The sequence below is a fragment of the Rhinolophus ferrumequinum genome, chromosome 21, assembly GCF_004115265.2.
Source record: "Rhinolophus ferrumequinum isolate MPI-CBG mRhiFer1 chromosome 21, mRhiFer1_v1.p, whole genome shotgun sequence".
NCBI classification, from domain to species: domain Eukaryota; kingdom Metazoa; phylum Chordata; class Mammalia; order Chiroptera; family Rhinolophidae; genus Rhinolophus; species Rhinolophus ferrumequinum.
The window spans coordinates 49,588,906-49,613,774 of NC_046304.1; the positions used below are offsets into that span (position 1 = coordinate 49,588,906).

The following is a 24,869-nucleotide window of genomic DNA, read 5'->3' on the forward strand; positions in this document are numbered from 1 at the left end:
GAAACACCTGCTCCTGGTGGTTTGGCAAGTTGGATGCAGAGCTGGGACTAGATTCCTGTTTTCCAGGGGCCTCCTGAGACCAGGAATCTTTCCATTGTGCTCCCGGAGTGTGTAATTGCTGTTGTTCTCACTAACCACGGAGACTGTGGTGTTTGGCCTACACTTTCTTGCACAGTATTGTGGCTCTTCCAGCAGGCAGAGAGCCAGAAGGGCACTCAGACATGTCTCAACCATCTTGACCTAGATTCTGGGTTTCCCGATAGGGCTATTTGCCAGTGGGGTACGCTGAGGTGGGCTCTTCTGTCACACACCCCAAGTAATGTAAGTGCTCCCCTGCACCACTCCGGTAGGGACACCTCTTTACCCCCTCTGTCATTGGAGACAGAGACTAGACACGCCAGAGACACCAGCCACAGCCACGATGCGCCCATGGAAACACCAGGCAGCCAGCCGCCGCCCTGGAGATGCTGAGAGAGAGAGAGAGAGGCAGGCATGCCGGCAGCAGGTGCGCGAGGCCAGAAGGGCAGGGAGGGCCGCTGTCCAGTGAGCGGCGTGGCCGCAGGGCGCCCCCTGGTGGGCAGTGAGAAAGGGGTCCGCGCCGCGAGCCGTGGGGCGCGGGGAGGCACCCACAGCTACCAAACGGATGCGGCGGCGCCGGGCGGACGCAGGGCCGCGCCGAGGGCCGGAGGGACGCACAGGCGGGCATTCGCTGGAAAAGCGGCGCAGGCTCGGGCGCCTCCCTGGCGGAGGCAGCCAATTCTCGGCCGCAGCACGGGAGGGGCGGGAGAGCAGGAGGCAGGAGGTGCCGTCGGGGCCCTCCCCTTGCCCCGCCTCCCGGTCAGAGCGCTTTGCCGCGGGCGCGTTGTTGGTTTCGGGTTGTCAGGCAGCCGCAGCTTAGGCGAGGCTGCGGGGGACCCAGAGGCGGTGGGGGTTTGGCTCGGCCATGCCCGCTGCTGTCGCGGCCTGAGCCCCTCCATCCCCGCAAGCATGAAGGACAGTGGGGACTCCAAAGACCAGCAACTCATGGTGAGACCCCATCAACCTCCTCGATTCCATCCGCAGCCCAGACTCCTAGTCGGCCTCCTGGCTCCCCCCACCCGGCCAAAAGGACGTTCAAGATCAGGGCATGGGACTATCCAGCGCAACTTTCCCTAAGTCCTGGATGTCAAGAAGGACGGCATCATGGCCATCCTGCTGAGGCCTGAAAAATTAGCCCAGCTTCAACCCCGGCCCCCTTTCCACCTTTCCACCAGGGGACCCCTCCCTCCCCCAAACCCTGTGCAGATGGGTCTCCTGGGGCAAGACTGATCTCTGATCCAGAAATGCCAAGGGCAGGGTGGGCTTGACCTACCTGGGAGTTTCCTGGGGAACCAGCCGGATGGGGTCAGGAGGTTAAAGGGACTGGGGATCACAGGTCGGCAGACAAGAGCCCTCAAGTGCCAGAGGAGCTGACAGGTGTTGGGGACTGGCTGGTTATTGGGTTGCAGTACAGATGCTGCCCCAAGTCAGAGCCAAATATTTCAGAGGAGTGCTGGAATTGACTGGGGGGGGGCCCCAGAGCCCGAGGGTCTGGTGCAGATGAAGAGGTGTGAATGGGGGCAGGGTGGGGGCAGGTAGAGACTGAAGACAGATTCCTGATTATCAGTGGTGTTGGGTCAGAGTGATGAGGGAGAAGGCTCAAGTGACCCCCAGGCCACCACCCCCTCTCTAACGTCTGAGATATGGGACTGGGCCTTTGTCACCAGCAGGTGGGTGGTGATGTAACTGGAGGATAATGCTGTCCTCAGCCCCCAGCCCCCAAGCAAGCCTCTGGAACAACTTCTCTGGCTGTTTGGAATGTGTCTCTTTGAAAAAGGCTTGATGCTGTGCGCCCCCACACCAGGACAGGGACAGAGGGTCCTCGCCTCCCACCGGTGGAGTTTGGCTGAGGAGGCTGGCACAGGAGATCCGACAGGCAGTGGAAGCCCCTCTGAGAGTGGAGTTCTCTACTCAGTGGAAGGGCCCACACCCCCCATTCTTTTGGGGAGGCCCAAGCACATAGTGAAAACCCGCCAACTCTCACTGGCTGGAGAATAGAGAAAGGAGGGGCCCCGATGACACTGGCCCCCGGTAGGAATGTGGTCAGACTGTTAGGATAAGGAGGGGAAGATCCCCAGGCCCCCAAACGCCCCCCGCCACTCTCAGTGCGTGTACTATTGGTTGCAGTGCGTCATTCACAGATGCACAGACAGGTTGCTCCAGTCCCAAAGGCTCCAAGTTCAAAGCGCACAGGAGCTGCCAGTGCTTAATTTGGATGTGTGCCTGATGCAGCGCAGAGGAGCAGGCAGCTCTCCCCCTGGGGCTCTCCCTGAGCCACAGGCTCCTGGGGAAATTCATAAACTCAGATATAGCCCACAAGCTGTGGACTTGCTTACCCTTGACACAGCCAGTGGCCGTAAACCACTTAGTTTTCCTTAAGACAAAGGAGGCCTGGGATGGCTGGATGCAGGAGGACCCATGAGTCTTTGTCTAATCTCAGGTATCTGGCCTTCCCTCCCAGGTGGCGCTCCGGGTTCGGCCCATCAACATGGCAGAACTGGAGGAAGGAGCCACCCTCATCGCCCATAAAGTAGATGAGCAGGTACACGGTGTTGTGTCTGGGAGCTGCAGGGCAGGACAGGGCAGAGGTCTGTTCACACCTGATGGGGGCAGGTACCTGCTCACCTGATATGGACAGGAAGGGCCCCCTGTGGCTTGCAGCACCATTCTTCCTCTACCCCCCAATTCTTGGGCTGACCTTGAACTGGCAACATCGTCAAGGAAACCAGGGTTCTTCTTTCAGGAAGCCTTCCTAGATTGATCCAAAGAGCTGAAAGCTTCCCTAGTCTGAGTGGTTCCTGATCCCCTCAGTCCAGCCCTAAAAGTTTCACATACCTTCCATGTGCTCATGCCATGACTTTCCCACCTTAATACGTCTACTACCTAGAGAGCACATATTTATATGGTCTAGAGTTAAAGCCCATCTCCAGAGGGTTCATGTTTTGCAAAGTCGTAGGATGTCTGTTTGCTCTCTTAATCCTCATGTCACCATAATGAGGTGGGCAGGGCAAGTCCCACCTCTGTTTACACAGGAGGCAATAAATCAAGTACCCACAACATACTGGGGACACTGCTAGGAGCCGGGAAACTATGGTGAACAGAAAAGACCCTGACCTCCCTTCGTTACCTTAGAGTCCAGTGTGGGAGGACAAGACATTAATCAAAGAACTGAAGCACAAACAGATGTGAGTTTGCAGCCAGCGAGGCTTACAAAGAAAAGCACAGTGCTATGCGATCATGTGAGAGAGGGACTTGACCTAGCCCGCAGGTCAGGGAGGGCTCCCTAAAGAAATGGTGCTGGAGCTGAAACAGGAGGGCTGAAGAAGAGGTCATCAGGAGGGTGTGTGAAGGGAGAAATTTGAACCAGAGGGACTTGCATGTGCAAAGGCCCAGTGGTGAGAGGGATTGTGAAGCACTCAGGTAACGTGGCTCAAGCAGGAGAGAGACAGGGCGAGAGGTGCGGGAGGAGGCTGCAGGCGTGGGGAGGCACCGGACCACACAGGCTGTAGACCACGGCCAGGATGCTTCCGTAGGTAGCCACTGAGGACTCAGGTGCTGGGGTGGGGATGGCCGCAGTGGTGGGGGCAGCAGGGGCAGGTTTGGTGCCCGGGTAGGAGCCTCACGGTGGCATGGCCTGTGGTGAGTCCGAGAGTGACCACTTGCCTCCCTTCAGTGGCTGCTGCCACTCGCTTTTCCTGAGTGTCACTGCTCATCAAGGCAGCAGGATGTGCTGGTGAAGTGGGCATGGCACTGTGCCATGAAGAGAAAGGCACAGGTGGGCACCTGCTAAGCCTGGGCCTGGCAGGCTGGATTCAGGAAGCCCAAGGTCCATGGGAAGCACATCAGAGGTGGACTGCATAGTGTGCCTTTCCTGCCTGCCTCTGGGCTCCCTGAGGGGCAGGTGCCCACTCCAGCCTCTCCTTCAGCTCAGATGGTGGAGCTGTGGGCATAGCAGAGACAGGTGGTACCAGCCTCCTGATTGCTCTGCCACTGTTCCCTCTTGGAAAGAGTAGCCTTTCTCAAACACTTTGGGGAAAGTAGGGCATGACTGGGAGGATCCCAACTAACCCGGCTCGGTCAGCAGGAGCAGAAGGGACGCACGGAGCTCTGTGTACTCTGCCATTTGTTGGCAGTGTGGCCTTGGGCAGGCTGCTTTGAGGACCCCCAGTTGCCTCCTCTGTAAGTGGGGACGGTGACTGTGATGCCCCCTCCAGAAGGTCTCTGTGGGCTGATGTAGGTACAGTGCTTCCCCAGTGCATGGCATATAGTAGGAGTCTAATAGATGGGAGTTCTTGTTGTCTATTAGTGACTGAAAGTCCCCAGGTTGCTGGATTGGCTGATGAGAGGGGCCAGCCATCAAGAGCCAGAGAACACAGGCGGTGAAATGTTCCAGGCGAGGCCACTCCCTGTTTGTCCAATTTGTCCCCAAGGATCTCAGGTCCTCAGGGTGGGGACAATGATGGCTCTCTCTCTCGGCTGCTCTTGGCTCCCAGCTGGAATGGGGGCTGATAGATATGAACTGATGCTGATAGAAATGCTCCAGTCTGGGGACAGCCCATTCTCTGCCCACACGTGGTGAACACTGGTTCCTTTCTGTCCCTGCCAGTGGAGAGGGAGGGTCTGGCCTGATTGGGCTGAGCTGCGCCTCCAGGATGGACCCGGCTGGGCCGTGCCAACAGGGCTGCTCCTTTGTCAGCTTAGGGTGCAAGGAGGGTTGTCTGAGTAGCGTGGGCTCAAGGCGGTCAGCATAGACCCCGAGCTCCTTCTGTCCCCACTGGATTCAAAGATGCACTGGCCTGGCCTGCAGCTGGGGAGGAGCCACAGCAAATGGCAGGCTGGGAACCTCTGGAAAACCAGCCGTCCCCCAGTTGCTCTGTCCCTCTGACCAGTAAGGCTCTGACGAGCAGGGGTCCGAGAAGCAAAATGGACGACTGACTTTCCTTGCTTCCCACTCTGAGCAGTCCCCACCCCAGACCTCCATCCTTCTCCAGTGACCCCCACAGCTTGTCTGTGGCCCTGGTCCTGAGGAAGGCTGGGTACACAGGCTTGGTCAGCCTCACTGATGGGCCAACTGGCTTGTCGTAGCTCCTTGTTCCTTTCCTCCTGCGGTCCGGAGCCCTGTGGGCTGCTGGGATGAGTTTGGGAGCGTCCCCAGGACAACGTGGCCGTGGAGTCTTTCCAGCACAGGTGCAGCTGGGCCTGATCAGCGGACACAGTACCCTGCCACCTCTAAAGAGACATCTGGTTGGGATGTGGAATTACCCACCTGCTTTGCTTTGCTGCCTTGCTTGTGGCCGTCTGGCCTGTGTGGCCCAACTCCACAGGAGGCTCCCCAACCCAGCTTCTTCTGGCCGGGGCTCCTGGGCTCTGCCTGGTGCCTCTGATCTCCCCTCTGTGATGTGTGTTCCTTTGCCCCTGCTGGGGATATCTCAGGCCTAGCGGTGGGGAGCCACTGAGCAGAGCAGCCCAGAGGTCACTACTGGGGGCCCAGACCCTTGGTGGTCAGCAGGGAGGCAGGTGCTACCAAAGCCCACCAGTTGGGGGTCCTGAATGGGGAGATGCGGACCAAGGACTCCGTCACCCACTAGCTTGGGCCACTGCAATGGGTCCTAGGGACAGCTTTCCTTAGAGCGAGGCATTATTCTTCTGGGGACGCTGCAGATTGTAGCAACAGTCTGTGCAGAGGTGGGGACAAGAGGCCAGTGTGGCTGGATTCCGGGGAAGCTGGAGTTAGGGTTTGGATGTGTAGAAGGGACGGTTCGGGTGCCTTGGCCGGCCTGTGGTCCTGGGACCCCAGTTTAATTCAGGACAGGAATCATACGGCCTTCTTTAAAGGTCTGTGTGAGCTAATGTACACACATGCTTACCCAGTGCCTGGCACACAGTAGGGCTTTAATAGATGTTAGTCTATCTCGAGGGCTGAAATACGCGATGGTTTTAGGCCCCAGAAGTAAGTGAAACAGGGCCCTCCTGCTGCCTCCCTACTGCCTGTGTCAGAGCTCTCAGGCTGGGGTCCCCCGGCGGTCACCTCCACACGTCTATGTTCCTGGAAGAGTGTGGTAGGAGCGCAGTCTCCTAGTAGCATCTGGACTGGGACAGGGCCTGACACCAGACCTCTCAGAGATGCCATTTTGGGGGGCAGGCAGCCTGAGAGGCTGGTGGGGCCCAGGGGGTCCTGGCTGGAAGCAGAAGCTCCAGAACAAACAGCTACCTTCTTCCTCTTCCTCTCCCCCACCCCCACACAAAGCCCACAGCCTGCTGACCCTCCTCCCAGCTTTCTAGACTGTTTATTGGCAGGATTTAAGTCACCTGACAATACGTATAATCCCATAATTAGCCTTTATCTGCTCAAAGCCCAACTGTCACCCGCTGTGCCTCTGGGGTCCTGTCTGAGGAGCCATGCAAGAGCCCTCCAGCACCTGGCTGGGTCTCCATTTCCTCATCAGAGGACAGGAATTAACCCACTCCACCCAGCTGCTGAGAGGATTGTAGGCGCTCCTGCACGGGGGAGCTGTGGCCACACAAATGGAAGGCTATTGTGAAACATAAATAAAGTATAAGGTGACAGACGCCGAGTGTGGAGACGGTGGGTGCTGTGGGGGGCAGCCAGCCGCCTTGGGCCCTTGTGCCTGCCTGGGGGAGGGGCTCCCTCCACACCCACCACCTGGATGCTTTTTGGCCCCATTGCCCCAAGAGCTGAGCCTGGTGGCGAGTGACTGGGAGAGGACGGGAAGGTTCTTTACCTGGCGCCCCTTAGTTGTCACCCCACCGACCCCCCCGGCCCCAGACAACCCTAATTTGCTTCCCATCTCTATAGATGCACCTATTTTTGATGTTTCATATAAATGGAATCATACAAAGTGTGGTCTTTTGGTCGAGCTTCTTTCACTGCCCAGTGTCTTCAGGGTTCATTCGTGCTGTAGCACGTTCCGTGCTTCACTCCTTTTTGTGTGGCTGAGTACCATTCCACGCTGTGGATGCACCACATTTGTTTGTCCATTCATCAGTTGATGGGCGTTTGGTAGGGTTTCCCACCTTGGGGCTGTTGTGAATGACACTGCGAGGAGGCAAGGATTCTTACACTTAGTGTCTGGATGGCTAAGAGGCAAGAGTGCCGGTTAAAAAGGCAGCTTTGTGGGCCCACTTCCCCACAGATTCAGGGAAGCTGGGCAGTGCCTGGACGTCTGCCTTTCACAAGCTCCTTGGGGGACTCTGAGGAAGGCATCTGCAGACCCGTGAAAGACACAGCCCTAGACTATCTTGTAGGTCACACCTCCCCTTGTTCTGGGCCGCGGGGCCCTCGGAGTCCGGTAGGCAGGTGGGGACTTGGCCAGGACATCCGTCAGGTATGGCTCTGTCCTAAGCAACCAGCAGGGGCCTGGTGGCTTTACAAGCTCAGCGGGCTCCTCCTTTCTGGTCTTTTCTATTTAGCCTGAAGGCTGACAGGGCCTGGGGACGCCCCTCCTGGATCAAAGTCTCCTTTCTTGAGCACTCACGGGATGGCACATTTACAACTAGAAATAAGACCAGTAACAAGTTCTCCTTCTTAAAGAAAAAAACAAAACAATAAAAAGCCTTCCAGGGGTGATATCTACCTGGAATCAGGCTTTTGCTTTGCCTTGTCTTGTTTTCACCCTGAGAATAAAGGGGCTTTGGGCCTGGCTCCCGGGACTGGTCCCCCAGGTTCTGATTCTTGGCTGGGGCTCCCTGAGTAAGCTGGGGGTGTTGGTATGATTTCTTCTCTCAAGATTGTGGCCCTGTTGGTCCTCCCTGACTTCCAACCTGGAAGAACGTGAGGCTCAGAGAGGTGATGCAGCTTCGTCTAGGCCACACAGCAGTGGTGGGCCGGAACCCCATTGGTGGCACCTCCTCCCTCGGGGAATCTTTGCTGCCAGTCTTGGAGGTTTCAGAAGGCATCGTCTAGGTGAGAGGTTCTCAACCAGGGGGCGATTTTGCTCCTTGGGACATTGGGCAATGTCGCGACCGGGAGGAGGTTGTGCTACTGGCATCTGGTGGGTAAAAGGCGCTAAACATTCTACAGTACACAGGACACCTCCTGACAACAATGATCCAGCCCAAAGTGTCAGTATTGCCAAGACTGAGAAAGCCTGGCCTAGGTTTAGCCATCTCAAGGCCAAAAAGAAGCGGGTTCAAACTGCAGAGTTGCCCAGGGCACCGGCAGCCTAGTGGGGTGCAGCTGGAAGGACTCCTGACATGCTTTCTTCATGATACTTCTCACCTAGGAGATGCTGGCAACCAGCCTGGTCCCTAATGGGGACACAGTTTACAGATTACACACCCTTCCGCTGGCCTAGTGGATCTCGGGTTTCTGGGCTCAAAGTCTGGCACTGTGGAAACCCTGAATTAAGAGGAGGTCTGGGAGAGGAGGCAGTGGGGGTGGGCAGAGGTCACCGTGGAGCCTCTGCTGAGTGAGGAAGCCTGGGACTGCAGGGCAGAGTGCCCCCTCCCCGGTGAAGCTGTCCACCTCTCGGCTCCTGGCCCTGCCGGCCACCCCCTCACCTGCACTGGGAGGCCCCTATGCGACCTGTGTGAGCAACATCCCCACTGAAACCTCCCAGAGGCAGGTGCCCAGCGTGCCACGGGCATGAGCGTTGTGAAAGAGAAGGCCAGTGCTGAGCCCACCACCTTAGGGCTGGGGGACGGGCCGGCTGCGGGCCCAGCTGGGGTAGTGGCAACCCACGTCCACCTCCCTGCAGCAGGTGAGCCTGCCGAGGTGCTGCATTAGCTCTCGAGGCTGCTGTAACGGAGTACCATAGACTGGGTAACTTCAGCAACAGAAGTTTATTCTGCCGTGGTTCTGGAGGCCGGAAGTCTAAAGGGCCGGTTCCTTCTAAGGCTGTGAGGGAGAATCTGGTCCAGGCCCCTCTCCTTGGCTTGCAGATGCCACCATCTTCTCCCTGTGTGTCTTCATATGGCCTTCCCTCGATGAGTGCCTGTGTCCAAGTTTCCCCTCTTTGTAAGGACACCAGTCACACTCCTGTATGACCATATCCTTCCTGAACTATTTACTTCCGGAACGACACTGTTTCCAAAATAGATCACGTTCTGAGGTCCTGAAGGTTAGGATTTCAAACAGTGGGATTTGGGAGAGGACACATTTCAGCCCATAAGAGATGGGCATTTGCCTGGCCAGGCCATGTTGGGCCACATGTTCACTCGAGAGGCGGGGCGGGCGGACTGGTGGTTAGGAGTCTGGGCTCTAGAACCCAACAGCTGTGAGTCAGAGCAGCTCTGGCTACATTACCAATCCAATTCCTCCTTAACGTCCAGAGATAATGCGAGTGTTACTCTAAGTTATCAGATAAAATGAGAACATGTGTGCAAAGCGTTTAGCACTGCGCCTGGCACACTCAAAGCTCCCCCAAAGGCCGCTTTATTCAGCAAACATTCCTTGGGCATATTTGAGTGCCAGCCAGGGTGACATTTAGGGGAAGTCTTGAAGGATGTACAGGAGCCTCCCAGAGCGGGGGCCAGCATGTCTCACAGAGGGGCCCAGACGTCTCGCCTCTGTGGCCATCTTGGGTCTATGCTCTGGAGATTCCTGGCTGTGAGGACAGGAAGGGAAATTCCTCGGCTCTCTTCCCAACTCTGCATTTCTCACAAGAATCCCCAGTGATTCGGAGCTGAGACCCGCTGCCCACAGCCTGCCTCTCCCCGCATGGCCTTGCTCATGCTTTTCTCTAGAAGGCTCTCCTCACCTCACATCTCTCGGCCAACTCCTGTTCAAAGACTCAGTGCTGGTGCCACCTCTTCCAGGAAGCCTTGCTCTAGTGGGAAAGTTAGATCAGGTGCCTCTCCTCTATGTTCCGATTGCCTCCTGTAGCCCAGCACTTGTTATTAAAATGATCTGTTCTCTGTTCACCTGTGAGTGTCAGAGGCAGGAAACCAACCTCACTATCTCTCCCCGGGGCCTCGCTTAATGCCTGGTCCATAAAAGGTACCCAGCAATTGTGCTCACCTGGCCTGACTCCCTGTGCTGCTCTCTCTGGCATCCCAGAGCACCCCTGCCCAGCCCTCCATGGCTCGTCTCCAGTTCACCTGGCCGAGGGCACAAGGGCTCCATTGTATGCCAGAGTGGCCAGGGAAGGGGGAGATGCTCTGGATGGTGGGGTGCAGGCTGGGGCCCAGACAGATGGAGACCCAGACAAAGCCCTCTTTTAGAGGGCATCATGGCAGCCGTGCTGACAATGCACTGATTCAGGAGCCTGGATATCAAAGGAACAAAATGCCCAGGCGGCCATGAACTTGGCAGTGCCGGAAGGTCGTTTGAAGGTGATCAGTGGGTGAGGGGACTCAGTGCATGCTGTTCCCCTCCTCCTGCACCAAAGGCCCCCAGAGGGTACCTCTCAGGCCCTGCCTGTGTCCACACTGGCACCCGAGAGGTGAGAACAGGTATGGCTGGTCAGGTTCCCATTACATCCCTCTGGGACCCACGCCGGGGACTTGTCAGCGGGTTTATCTTCAGTTGGGTCTGAAACTTGATCAGGGCTCATGCTGCTGCCTTTAGGGCCTGAGACAGGAACTGGATCCTGGAAGAGGCTGACAGGGCAGCGGGACTGAAGCCCGGAGGAGGTGGCTGGGGACAGGTGGGCACCCCAGGTAACAGCACAGGCCCAGACGACCTGTGTCCAGTACACTGACCACCTAGCCTTCGGCAAGCTGTGTGTGTGTGTGTGTGTGTGTGGGTGGGTGTGTGTGTGTGTGGGAGTGGGGGGTGGGGGCCCAAAGTCAGTGCTTCCCTGCACAAAGCCCCAGCCCAGCCTGTCTGGAGCTGTCCCCTCCAACTGGCTTACCTGGAATCCCATCTGACTGGATGAGACTTCTGGGAAAAGGCTGCCAGGGTCGGGTCTCCTGGGGAGCTGCCTCACCCCTCCCACTCCCCTCCCTCCATGGAGAACCCCAAAAGAGGGCCGTGCTCGGCTGCTGAGGGTCTTGGGCCGGTTTGAGGCAGTGAGCCCAGGTGTGTACCTACTGCAGGAGTCCAGGTGCTGAAGGGCGCATGTAGGGTGCTGAGGAGAGTCTGGTGGCAGTCCCAAGGCTGTGGTCCTCCTGGGCCTGAGGCACCTGCTTCCTCACCTGTCACTCAGCCACCAGTGGCTCTTTGCCCAACCCCTGGGCTTACCCACTGGCTGAAGGGGTGTGTGGAGGGGTGAGGCAGGGCAGGCCAGGCAGGGTCCCAGGTGCCTCACGGCTGCAGTGAGACAGTAAAGGGTCTGCAGCCTTTGAACCCAGATCCTGAGTTGGAGTCCTGTTCCCCCACTTGCTAGCATGTGAGCTTAGACAGGTCACTGCGTTGGGCCCCCATTTCCTCCCCTGTAAAGTGGAACTAACAATGAGCCTCTCTGCCTGGCCTGTGCGGGGAATTAAAGGAGTCCATACGTTATGTGCTCAAAATAGGTCTATTTAATAGACACAAATGAAATGCTTAACACATGTGAACCATTGTTACGGTCGCTCCTCCTTTGGGGAGGCACATGGGGCATGGTGTTGCAGTTAGAAGAAGTGGATGCAAATCTGGTGCCTCCCGGGGCCTGGGGCACCATGGCACTCTCAGCTCCTTTGGAGCATTGTCAGGTTGAAGGGGGACGTCCCCTTTAGGCATCCAGGCCCAAGCGCCCAGACCGGACCCCTGAGAGCTGATGAGGGCCGGGCTGGGCCGGGGCTCGGGCCGAGGGCTGCCGGCTCCAGGACCTCCAGCAAGACCTGGCCGTGGACCCCTGGCTTCTGGCGCCCCCACCCCTTGCCCCCACCCCGAGGTCCGTGTGGGCCTGGAGATCCTGGGTGACTGCCGGCGGCCTCGGGGACCTTTGCAGATGGTGGTTCTCATGGACCCAATGGAGGACCCTGACGACATCCTGCGGGCTCATCGGTCACGGGAGAAGTCCTACCTGTTTGACGTGGCCTTTGACTTCACTGCTACTCAGGTGACAGAGGGCCTGGGTCAGGGACACCTGGGCCTGGAGGCAACCTTTGCCCCACTGAGAAGGGAGCCCTCCGGCGACCTGCCACCGACCCTCAGCCTTCCCTCTCCCACTCGCTCACTGGCTTTCACCCTGCTGGGTCCCCACGCACTCTGCTGGGTCCCCATGCACACAAGTGTGCACGTGCCTGCATGGCGCATACACAGCCTCCCACATGGACACACCCAGGTCGATGTGCAGACCCCACCCTACATGGGTACCCACACAGCACACCCTGCCGTTGGCCCTTATGGGGGAAGGTGCTTGAAGCCCATCTGGTGTGGGGAGGAGAGCCTCAGGGAAGCTGACACCCTCCCAGGGACCCCCATCTTGCCCATCTGCAGGATGATCCCAGGAGCAGATGTAATGCGTCCTTGGGGCTGGGGGCCAGGAGCCAGCTGTGGGGGGGAGGGGTGTCTCAGGTGTCCTGAGCTCTCTTTCAGGCTGGCATCCCCCCATGGGGTGAAAGCAGAGACATCCATCCCCCACTCCCCACCCCCACTTCTCTGAGCCAAGGGCTCCAGGGACAGAAACCCTCCTGTTGGGGGCCAGCACATGCCAGTGGGCGTGTGTGCTCTGCCCTGCCAATGTTCCAGGCCCCTAATGGGTCTCCTCTTCCATACAGGAGATGGTGTATCAGGCCACCACCAAGAGCCTCATCAAAGGTGTCATTTCAGGCTACAATGCCACCGTCTTTGCCTATGGCCCCACAGGTGAGGAGCTCAGACCATGGGCGAGGACTGGATGCCCACTGCCCCCCTGAGGGACAAGCCCCCTCGTTCTCCATCAGAGAACTAGTCTGGCCCCAGCGGGTGCAGGAATCAAGGATATGGCTGACCGAGGGGCCCCATCCCCAGCCAATGACGCCATCCTCTCTGCTCCCCACCTCTCTACCATCTGGGGGGCTCAGCCTTGAGGACAGACCCAGGGTGCCAGGAGCCCCTACCCAGTAAGGTCACGCTACCGGCTCACCCTGCTCACCCACCCACCTCTTCTGCCCCAGGCTGCGGGAAAACCTACACCATGCTGGGCACAGACCATGAGCCCGGCATCTACGTTCGGACCCTCAATGACCTCTTCCGCGCCATTGAGGAGACCAGCAATGACATGGAATATGACGTGTCCATGTCCTACCTGGAGGTGAGCCCTCCCCCCACACCAGCTTGGACAAGCAGCCCTGGGGCCAGGTCACTGGGCAGCTTCCTGGCGTGCTTATTGCTCTTGCTCTCCCACACACACTGTTGACTTCACTTTACAAAAATCTAAGGCTCAGAGAAGTTAGGCAACTAGGTCAACATCACACTGTAAACGAGGAAGCAGGGATTCAAACTCAGGACCCCATGGCTTTAAAGCCAAGCCCTGCTTGTTGTCCCACACTCCAAAATAGCCTTGTCACTGAGCACAGGCTCAGCTGCCCTCCCAGATGGCTCACCATGTCGCCATCCTCACAGATCCATTTCTTAAAGCCAACCCTGTCTGCCCTGCCAGGCTACCTCCAGGCACTGCCTGTACATGGGGGCAGGTGAAAACCGTACATGCATGGACAGGCTTGAACCTGCTGGCCTCTGCTACCTACGCACAGACCCCGGTGCTCACCTGTGGGAGTGCTACCACAGGCAGTAATGAGTCAGCGGGGGTGGGAGCACCGAGAGCCCAGAAGAGGCGGGAGAGCCAGTGGGCTGGACTCCATCTGGTTCCTTGCTCCTTTGGCTCCCTCCAGGAGCTGATAATCTCCTGGGTGACAGCTCAGGAAGGGCAGTGAGGCATGGCTGCCAGAAGCTGCTTCTCCAGCATGCTTTTGACCCTACCAGCAAGTTGCACTTGGTGTGGGCAGCGGGGAGAAGTGGCGTAAGGGTTACCTAGCAACAAGCAGGGCTGGCCATCAGTCAGGTCCCCATCCTCTGCCCAGTGCCCAGCCTGGCCGCAAAGGGAGTCCCACTTGGCTTTGCTGCCTCGAATCCTTGGCTCTGGCAGCCTGATGTTCGCCTGTGGATACTGAAGTCCTCACCTCCACCCCACAGACAGGAAGGGGCCTGTGGGCTCCTGTCCCCTTCTCACTCGGGAGGAATGGGGAACCTGACCCTTGCCTGGACCTCCTGCCCTTAGTCTCCCATTGACACCAGTCACCCACCTGTCCCATCAGATCTACAATGAGATGATCCGGGACCTGCTGAACCCCGCCCTGGGGTACCTGGAGCTGAGGGAGGACTCCAAAGGGGTGATCCAGGTGGCAGGAATCACGGAGGTCTCCACCATCAATGCCAAAGAGGCAAGTCTTATGCAGCCAGCCGGGGCAGTGGAAAAGGACACTGACCCCCCAGGGCACAGGAGGGGTTAGAGAACTGGAGCCAGGGAGCAGCTGCTACTCAGCTGGGGCCGGGACAGACACAGAGAATCCTGTATGACCGCAAGCAGGGGACTGGCACACCTGCGTCCATGCCCCCAGCCCGTGCTGACCCTGGGGGACTGACCCGGCCACCGGCCTCCCCGTTTACACACAGACGCTACACTACCTTCCCCAGGCTTCACACATAAGGGCTGACCCACCCCTTCCTGGGCCCCTGCCCAACCTGTGGGAGCCTCACCAAGAGTGGCTCCCCTCCTTCCCTCCCACCCACCCACCCAGATAATGCAGCTGCTGATGAAGGGGAACCGGCAGAGGACCCAGGAGCCCACGGCAGCCAACCAGACATCCTCGCGCTCCCACGCCGTGCTCCAGGTGGCGGTGCGTCAGCGCAGCCGCGTCAAGAACGTCCTGCAGGAGGTGCGGCTGGGCCGGCTGTTCATGATTGACCTGGCGGGGTCTGAGCGGGCGTCCCAGGTGAGGCCCGAGCCCCTGCAGGCTGGGGGACAGGATGTCAGTGGGGAATGTCGGCCTGCAAGGTGAGGTCGGCTCCCAGGGACTGGGGAGAACAGTTTTGGGTGGGGGAGGGCAAGGATGCTGGCTTCCCAGTTCCCTAGGCAATGGGGGAAGGGTAAAAAGCCACCCCAGGGAGGGTGGGGATAAGGAGGTCCCCAGAGTAAGGGACGGGGGTGGGGTGGGGTGGGGGGGTGTTACCGAGGAGCAGGATGGGAGTGTGGGGTGGGGTGTCCTGAGGAAGCCCCCAGGGGCTTTTTGTGGAAAGGGGCATGGGGGGATGGGGGTTTCTCCAGGGAAGGAGACTGACTGCCCTGGAAGAGGTTCAGATGGGAAAGAAAATGAATGGACCCAGATTAGGAGCTGGTATGGGGGAACAAATATCCCCTGCCGGGGGGGCCCTGGGCAGAGCCTGGGAGAGGGCCCTGCCAACCACATCAAGTCGAGAAAATGGTCTGTCACCCATTTCTCACAGCATTTGTCCCCTACCACTAAGCCCTGCTTGTCTGGCTTTTCAGCCCTGGGCCAACAGCAGCACCCAGCAAGTGTAGGTCCAGGACCCCATCCTGTGGGCAAATGGAGCTCCGTGTTCACCTGCCCCACGAGTCTGGGTGATGTCACTGTTAGCACTCAAGCAAATGTAAGGGACAGGACATCGGCCTGGGAGAATTAACAGGGGTTTGTGTCTGAACGTGTGGGGTTGGGTTTGAACAGGGTGAGGTTCGGGATACATACCCCTCTCTTCCAGCAAGGCCCCCGGGCTTCCTGGAGGGGCACCGGGGAGCAGCCAGTGGGAGAGAGTGTGCTCTGCCGCCATTGGAACAAGTCCCAGCTTTGGAAGGCTGGGCGGATACGCGTCCTGTGGGCACATCCTCCCCGGCCTGACACTGCCCTGCAGGTCTAGGGGAGAGAAATCTACCCTCCAACACACACGCTCACACATATCCATACACGCTCACAGATACACACCCTGTCTCACACACATGCTGTCACACTCACTACACGCACATCCACACCTTTCCCTCCTGCCCCCCTGAAGCCTGGGACGCCCTCTAGAGCCAGGTGCCTGTGGGCCCGCTGCCTGGAAAGCCACCACCTCCCTCCATCTCATTCTCCCCCATGCACTAAGGTGCGAGGGGTGCCAGCCTCGGGGACACAAAGAAGCAGGCTGTCTCAGCCCTACTCGGAAGCCTCCAGTCTGTCACTTTTCGTTCAGAGGCCTTCTTGTTCTCTTACCTTCTCAAATGCTTGGAAGGAGGGTGGGGCAAAACCCGTAGTCATCTCTACATTTCAGAGCCCTGAGGGAGAGGGAGGAGTTTATAACCCAGGATCCCCAGGGTGTTGGTGGTGACACCTGTCCTCTGCCGCATAAGGCCACAAGTATGCCCCCTGCTTGCCCCCAGACACAGAACCGTGGGCAGCGCATGAAAGAGGGGGCCCACATCAACCGCTCCCTGCTGGCCCTGGGCAACTGTATCAATGCACTGAGTGACAAGAGCGGCAACAAATACATCAACTATCGTGACAGCAAGCTCACGCGGCTCCTGAAGGTACCAGCTGCAGCCGGGGCTAGGCGCTGGGCACCAAGGTGGGGGTGCCAGACTTAGCAAATAAAAACACAGGATGCCCAGCTACATTTGAATTTCAGATAAACAACAAAATTTGTTTTAGAATAAGTATGTCACATGCACTATTTGGGACATACTTATACTAAAAAGAAGAAATCATTTGTTGTTTATCTGAAATTCAAATATAACCGGGTATCCTGTATTTTGCCTGGTGACCCTCACCAAAGAGTGGGCAACAGGGAGGGAAAGGAGCTGCACTGGGGCTGTGGGTGTGAAAGAACTAAGAGCCGTCTGGATTTGGGGTTTAGGTGGATAGATAGGCTTGTGGCTCACAAGTCTGCTGTTTGGGGGCCCACTTCTGGCTGGGCTCTGTGTTCAGTGCTTCACCCACTGGCTCCTTTCATGCTGTGAACTTCTCTTTGAATTAGGGGGATTAGTATTTCCATTTGCAGGTGGAGAAACCGAGGCACAAAGAGGCTAAGTAGCTTTCCTAAGGGGTCTCACTAGTGGGAGTGCTGGAGGCAGGATCCAAACAGGTCTGTCGGGTCTAATGTCATAGCTGCAGTTTGCTTCACGGCCACCCGCCATCATACTGCACCCACAAGCTGGGAGGTAGGGACAGCTGCGTAATTACTGCCAATTTTAGAAAGCGTGGAAGCTAGGGGTTAGACAGGTGAGGCGCTTGCCAGAGGTCACTCAGTTGCATCACTCTCCAGGACACGGTCAAGCCCAGGGCAAAGGAGGGGGTGGCCACAGGCCATTCAACCTTCATACAGAAGTCCCCATCCCTCACTCAAGCCAAAACAGCAGTGTCATCAGCAGTCAGAAAAGGGGTACCTGGGGGCCAGAGGTGATGGGATGGAGGAGGGAAGAACCCCCTCTGATTCCCATGCAACCATGGCTGCTGCCTTCCCTTGTTCTCCTGTATGAAAGGAAGGAAAGGGAAAGCCAGAAGGTCCTGATCAGGATACTCGAAATTTTCAAATTAGAATTTGGAGAAGAAACTGGAAGTGGAATGGAGGGGTATGGGAGAGGAGGAGAGGAAACCTGGGCTCAGGACCTGTGAGTGTGTGTGTGTGTGTGTGTGTGTGTGTGTGTGTGTGTGAGAGAGAGAGAGAGAGAGAGAGTGAGAGACAGAGCGAGAAGGAAGGCACCCACGACAGGTGCCGGCTGGGGTGGGGGGGACGTCCCCAGCGGGCCACAGCCACCGCCCTCCCCCCCCAGGATTCCCTCGGGGGGAACAGCCGCACCGTGATGATTGCTCACATCAGCCCAGCGAGCAGTGCCTTCGAGGAGTCCCGGAACACCCTGACCTACGCCGGCCGGGCCAAGAATATCAAGACCAGGGTGAGGGCCCCTGCTCTGTCCCCCAGGGCACACCGTCCTGGGCCGAGATTCGAGCCCGGGACCGATTTCAGACCCTGCCACTCCTGCCCCACTCTCTCTGGAACCAGCCACCATTGCACTAGCTTCATTCCCCAGTCGAACGTCACCCTCGGGTCCCCTCCCTGCACCTTGAACACCTGCTCGCCTGCCAGGAAGCCTACAGCTCCCGAGGGTCCCCTTCTTCTTCTTGTTCAAGGTCTGTGCTCCCCTGGCCCAGACGTTGACATTCTCAAAGTACCTCCTCATCAACGCTGAGCCTTCTAACATATCATCCCATATGATCCTCAAATGAGGCAGGAGTTATCACGATCCCCACTTTACAGTTTAGGAAAATGGAGCTGAGGGAAGTTATGTGACTTCCCAGGTGGGCAGTGATGACGCTGAGATTATCCCCGCTGCCTACTAGGAACTCTGTTCCGACCTGTGCGTGCAGAGGGGCAGGAATGGATAAACATAGATAGGAATATTCTCCCAACACTACAATTTTCCAGCCACTCTTCCCGGTGCTTTGATGTTCTATTCCAACCCTCAAGGAACTTAATGGGGGAGGAGACATGTCCTTAAAACAGTTCATTGACCGTTCAGAATATTATTAAGAGCAGGTAAGTGATGCCAGCAGTCAGTGGGTCACGTGCTCCCTATAGGTGAAGCTGGGATCCCATGGAGCTCTTTGGAGACTAGGAGCGGGACTCTGAAGCATGGGGGGACATTCCAGAAGAGAGGGAGCAGTGGGGGTAGAGGTTCCAGAGGCAGGAAGGAGATGGTGTCTGTGGTGTGGGGATGGGGAGAGCAGGATGAGTCCTTGGCTAGAGCAAAATGTTCATGATGGAGCAGTGAATCCAGAGGAAATCCAGAGAGACAGTGCTGGGCCTTCAACACCAGGTGGAGGAATTAGGGCATCCCCCAAGCAGCAGGAAAAGCATTTTAGGAGCATGGCTCTGTCAGTCAGGTAGTGTGACAGGTTGTGGGGTTGCAAGCAAGGAGGCCATTACTTTCATCCAGAAAGACGGGAGGGTGGGGGAGAGAAAGAGAAAGGAAGACCCGGCAGCCAGGCCCTGGCACCTGGGGTGACTGTCCCTGCTCTGCCCCCGTCCCGTGCTCCCTACAGGTGAAGCAGAACCTGCTCAGTGTCTCCTACCACATTGCACAGTACACCAGCATCATCGCCGACCTGCGGGGCGAGATCCAGCGCCTCAAGTGCAAGATCGACGAGCAGGGTGGGCGAGGCCAGGCCAGGGGACGGCTGGAACGGGGTGACATTCGCCACATCCAAGGTATGTGGGTCTATGCTAGTGGGAGCCCGGCTCCTGCAGCCTTTCCAGGCTGTCTCAAATTGCTCTGGGGTCAGGCAGTGCTGGGTTCAAATCCAGACTCTGCCCGGGTAGCCTTGGGCTAGTAGTCACTCTACTGCTCTGAGCCTTCTATCAACTGTGATCTCTGAAGATTAGGTGGGGTCACAGGAGTGAGAGGCACCTGAGCATTTAGCTGTGTAGGACGTGACCCTCAGGGTTGCAATGTAGGACTGGGAGGCTATGCCCAGCTAAAACCAGAAGGGGCACAGTCTATAAGAGACTATATTTGCAATGTATACTTGCAATGATGGTTTTCCCACAGATGGCAGGGAAGTGTCTAAAGGACGCCTTTTTATAGTTAAGGGCTAGCAGAAGCCCAGTTCATACACAGGAGCTGGGGATCACCTTCAGGCCACAGCCTGAAGGCTCAGTGTGGAAGTGGGGTGTGGGAGGAGGTAGCAATCTAGGAGGTCTTTCTAGTGGAGGTGATTGGACCGGAAGTAGTTTGGAAAGAAAGGGAGGGGAGGGCCCCAGGTGGGACTAGACTTTCCTGGCCTGAAGCTTCCTTCTTCACTGAGCTCCCCCATACCTCATCTGATGGGCAGCCGAGGTCCAACAGCACAGCGGGCAGGATGAGCAGGCCGACATGGGACAGCTGCGGGAGCAGCTCATCAGCGCTTTCCAGGAGCAGATGGACGTGCGAAGACGCCTGCTGGAGCTGGAGAACCATGCCATGGAGGTCCAGATAGACACCTCCCGCCACCTGCTCACCATCGCTGGGTGAGCAGCCCCTACCTGCCCCAGGACCTGGGCTGGGGACAGAGGGGCTGGAAGCTGTAGCTACTCATTGTGCCCTGTGCCCCATGGCCTAAATCCTGTGTCTCCCCCGGGGGGGTGGGGCTGTGGCAGCTGGGAGCACGAGAAGTCTCGCAGGGCACTCAAATGGAGGGAGGAGCAGCGGAAAGAATCCTACACCAAGGACGACAGCGAGAAGGAGTCGGACACGGGTGATGACCAGCCAGACATCCTTGAGCCGCCAGAGGTGGCCTCAGCGCGGGAGAGGATTGCTGCCCTGGTGGGCGAGCAGAAAAAACTGCGCAAGCAGAAGGTACCCATGATTTGGGGACAGGGAGACAGGGTTTGAGAGGCTAGAGCCAGAAGGGGCCGAGGGCAGTACGAGAAGAATGAGACCTGGTAGTTCAGGCCACAAACTCTGTGTGACCTTGCTAAGTTCCTTAGTAACCTCTTTGCACCTCAGCTTCCTCACCTGTAAAATGGGAGGAGTCATGGTGCAGCCTAGTGGAGTTGTTGGGAGGATTAAATAAATGCCTTTCACATACCAAGGACTCAAACAATGGTAGTCAATATTGTAATTAGGGTTTTCCAAATAACGGGTCTTTGCCTTCTGTTCTGGAGCATAACCACACGGGGGGGGGGGGGGGGGGGGGGCTTCAGGGTACGTGAGCCGTGAGAACCTGAGATGGGCTGGGGTTGATGGATGGGTTGTGGTCAGGGCGTCCAGAAGGTGGGCACACAGAGGCCACCAGGAACAACCCCTGGGTGCAAGGTCCAAGATAGAGCTTCCAGAGTGGGCCTCAGAGTGGAGCTTCAGCGGGGAGCTCGGAGTCTGTGGGGAGCTCGGAGTCTGGGGGCTGGAGAGACGTGGACAAGCTGGACGACCCCTTGCCCGCTGCCTGGCGCTGACCTCGCGCTGTCCCCAGCTGGCGCTGGAGCAGCGCTGCCGCGAGCTGCGCACACGCAGTCGGCGCCTGGAGGAGACGCTGCCGCGGCGCATTGGCTCCGAAGAGCAGCGCGAGGTGCTTAGCCTGCTGTGCCGCGTGCACGAGCTGGAGGTGGAGAACACCGGGATGCAGTCGCACGCGCTGCTCCGCGACGGAGCGCTCCGCCACCGCCGCGAGGCCGTGCGCCGCCTGGAGCAGCACCGCAGCCTCTGCGAAGAGATCATCCAGGGCCAGCGGCAGATCATCGATGGTAGGCCCCGCGCCTTGGAGCCACCCACGGGCCCCACTGACCCGCAGAGGGTCCGAGGGCGCGCCTGAGCCCTGCCCTCCCCCAGCAGACTACAACCTGGCCGTCCCCCAACACCTGGAGGAGCTCTACGAAGTGTACCTGCGGGAGCTGGAGGAGGGCAGCCTGGAGCGGGCCACCATCATGGACCGGGTGGCCTCTAGGGCCCTGCAGGTGGGTGCCTGGGCATGTGCTGATGTCCATGCCAATGCCTGCAGGGAGATGGAATGGCCATGGGACCAGGCCGGCTGGTACCCCAGGGAGCTGACTCCCTTTCCTTCTTACCCCATCCAAAGCCTGGCCAAGTCTGAGTAAGGTCCCCATCCTGGGGTGTTCTTCTCTGGCATTTGTCCCCACCCAGGGTCTGAAGGGCCGGGCTGGCTATTCAAGATATCACAAATGGCCCCGGATGCCCTCCCAAGAGACTAAGCCATCAGGTGGTGACGCTGGGGATGCTTAGCAGCCTCAGCTTATTCTTTGGGACCCAGAACACAAACCCACTGCCTTCTGGGACCCCCAGCCCACGTTATGGCCCTGGTCTCCCCGTGTACCTTTGCCACCCTGTGCCGATATCTGGGCCAGGACCAAGTCTCCTGACGGTCCATCCCTGTCCCCTCCAGGACTGCTCCTTGCCCAGAATTACCCCAGCAGGAGCCACGCTGACCCCGGAGTCTGACCCGGAGAGTGTGAATATGCTGAGCTCTGAAGCCCAGCGCCTACAGAACAGTGTCCTCCCTCCTCTCAGCACGGAGAGGTGAGACCAGGACCCACTTCCCGCCCGTCCCACAGGCTGTGGCATGTCCCAGGCATGCCAACCCAGATTAGGGCCTCCTGGGGGAGATGGAGCAGGAGCAAAAGGGAGGATGCGGCATAGGTCTAGAGCCAGGACTCCTGAGTTCTCTCTCTCTTCACGAAAGTAGATCTTCCCTGGGCTGGGGGTGGGACCTCTGTGGGACCAGCCTGGTCACCAAATACCCATCCTCCTCTGCCAATCTCAGTGAAAGCAACCGTGTATTCAAGGCCAGTCCCCGGGCCTGGCAGGTGAAGAGCTCCTCTGTGACCACGCACCCTCCCATCCAGATCGGCGGCCTGGTGACCCAGGAGGTGAGCCCTGAGCACCTGCTGGGCCCATGGGCTCCACTGCTGAGGGTGGGGGCACAGGGGTGCACACCCAGCTGTTGGGATGGGTCCTTTCCAAAACGGACACCACCCGTGAGGCCCTGCTGTCTCTGTGAGTGGGTCCTGGGGTCCCTGCCGTGTTCAATGCCTTTCCCTTCCCAACCACTTTCCCTGCAGGCCCCCACTCAGGACGGCCTGGTCAGCCTGAGCAGCCGAATCAACTCTTCCCCCGACAGCAGCGAGACCCTGTCAGAGATCCCTTTAAACTACAAAGGTGTGCCCCCTGCCTGGCATCCTGAGCCTGGCATCATCTAAACTGCTCAGATCACGCAGCTTATAGACCTTTCCAGCCCTGTGCACTGCTGAACACACCCCTGCTACCCATTCTATGAAAGGGAGTCACCAATGTCCAGACAGGATTAACCACCTGCCCAAAGACACACCGACCTGGGTGCACAATCAGAAATCAGATTGGGTAACACATGGCACGTAGGATCATAGCACCCCTTCCCACGCAGTAATAATTGTAATGGCAAATATAGCTCAAACCCATACCCCTTGGCCATAGACTAAGCCTGTTATCTCAGTTAATCTCATAATAACCCTACAGGGTTAGTTTTACCACCCCCAGTTTACAGAGGAAAGTGAATTCTTAAATGGCAAGCAAATGGGGCGTGCGGGGGTTGAAACCAGGCATTCTGCTTCCTATTCATTTCTGCCTAAACAGAGGAAGGGTGTTGGAGGTGCAGGAGGGAGAGGACTATGTGGCTTTGATCCCAGGCTGGGTGTCCCCTCTGTCTTGCTCCAGAAAAGAAGGCGATCCTGACAGGTACCAAGTGCATCTCAGTGAAGGCGGCCCGGAGGCGCTCGAAAGCCCTGGGCACCGAGGGGCGCCACCTGCTGGCACCTTCCACGGAGCGCAGCAGCCTATCCCTGCGCTCGCTGAGTGAGGCAGAGGATTCGCGGCCACCCGGCCCGCTGGCCTGCAAGCGGCCACCCAGCCCCACGCTGCAGCACGCTGCCAGCGAGGACAACCTGTCCAGCAGCACGGGCGAGGCCCCGTCCCAGGGGGTTGAGCATCGTGGCGATGACCCTGGGCCTTGGCTGCGAGGCCAGAAGAAAAGCCTGGGCAAGAAACGGGAGGAGTCACTGGAGGCAAAGAGGAGGAAGCGGAGGTCCCGGTCCTTCGAGGTCACGGGGCAAGGGGTGAGGCCAGGGATCTGGGCCCCTTCCTGCAGGTGGGGGATGGAGGACTGGATCCCTCCAGAGCCTCCAGGGCACCTGCACCAGCCCTGCACCACTCCGCATGCCTCTGTCTCCAGGCTCACATGGGAGCTGGAGCAGATCCCTGTAGCGGATCCTGATGCAGCCCCTCCTCCCCTCACTTGTTCTCCAACCAACACAGCTCACCCGCCCCAAGACACACCTCCTGGGCCCTCGTCCCTTGGAGAACACTGCGGACCACAGGATGCCAGTGTGTGGGCGCCCAGCCCCTGGTATCCGGCATCTGGGAAAAGTCATGCTGCCTTTGGCCAAAGTCAAACTCCCTCCAAGACAAAGTATCGGTCAGTACCAGCAAGGGAGGGAATGGGGAAGGGGAGCCCTTGATCAGCCCAGGGAGGACGCATGTTGAGCTGCCTGCCTAGATCTGTGGCTGCCCCTTGCTAGAAACAGGGTTCTTGCAGAATATTCATGGGACTAGCAGGTTGGGGTTGTGCCCTGAGGGAGTTCAAGGCTACTGGGTGATCAGAGAGGAGAGGGAGACATCCTAATCCCTGCTCCTGGCCCTTCCCCTGTTGCAGGCCCTAGGGACTCCTCCCCTCTTGCTGTTCCCTCCAACCCAGCTGGTGTTTCCCGACGGGCTACACAAGGGCCCCGCCTGCCCCATGGCAGCGCAAGCACCCACGGCAAAGATGGACGCTTCCGGCATAACTGAGGGGCCTTGGCCGGAACCCTCCCGCCTGCCCCTAAGACTGAATGGGGTATAGCAGGAAATGGGAGATGGAGGCTGGGCAGATGGGGTGACCTGGGGACAAGAGCTCAGGATCTCAGAAGGCTGGGGCTCCTGAGGCCCAGGAATTGTGAGGGTGTCTGTCCACCCCTTCCACGCGTGCAGTGCCACTGGGGAAGGAAGGTGAGCTCAGGAGGCATGGCCAGGATGACAGGGCTCCCTGGCCTCCCAGCCCTGGACAGAACCCTGTTGCCAAAACCCTGCCCAGACCTGTGGCCAGACTTGGCCTCGGAAATGGGGGTGGGGGCGGAGGTGGTAGTGGGACAGGGCTCCTCGGCCCACACCTGGGGTGACGGATCCTGGATGGTGGGGAAGGGGCCAGCCAGCACTTCACATACTGCGGGGTGCGATGGGGTGTGGGGGAAGGAGGGGGCGGAACCTGGTTTTGTTCCTTGGCAGTGGATTTTTCTCCCCTCCTTTTTAACAGTAAAATCCCATGTTGGTCTTGACAGCTGTGTTAGAAACTACACCTTGTCTGGAATGTGGTAGCCATGACTGATTTGAGATTCAACTCAACTCCCTTGCCCCTTCCTCCCCCGAAACCCCATC

The 24,869-nt window shown here is 58.3% G+C and overlaps 1 protein-coding gene across 1 annotated transcript; it reads left to right on the forward strand.

Moving 5' to 3' along the window:
- Window positions 1-721: 721 nt before the first annotated feature.
- Window positions 722-24,769, forward strand: KIF19 (kinesin family member 19). Its single transcript, XM_033090976.1, has 20 exons — window positions 722-1,026; window positions 2,540-2,620; window positions 11,913-12,023; window positions 12,685-12,772; window positions 13,063-13,199; window positions 14,203-14,328; window positions 14,686-14,880; window positions 16,320-16,466; window positions 17,709-17,831; window positions 18,979-19,144; window positions 19,768-19,942; window positions 20,072-20,270; window positions 20,884-21,154; window positions 21,243-21,364; window positions 21,811-21,944; window positions 22,189-22,294; window positions 22,487-22,583; window positions 23,118-23,515; window positions 23,715-23,874; window positions 24,112-24,769. Exons 1-20 carry the CDS (start codon window positions 988-990, stop codon window positions 24,243-24,245), a joined length of 3,009 nt encoding a protein of 1,002 aa, XP_032946867.1. The 5' UTR covers window positions 722-987; the 3' UTR covers window positions 24,246-24,769.
- The last annotated feature ends 100 nt before the right edge of the window (window positions 24,770-24,869 follow it).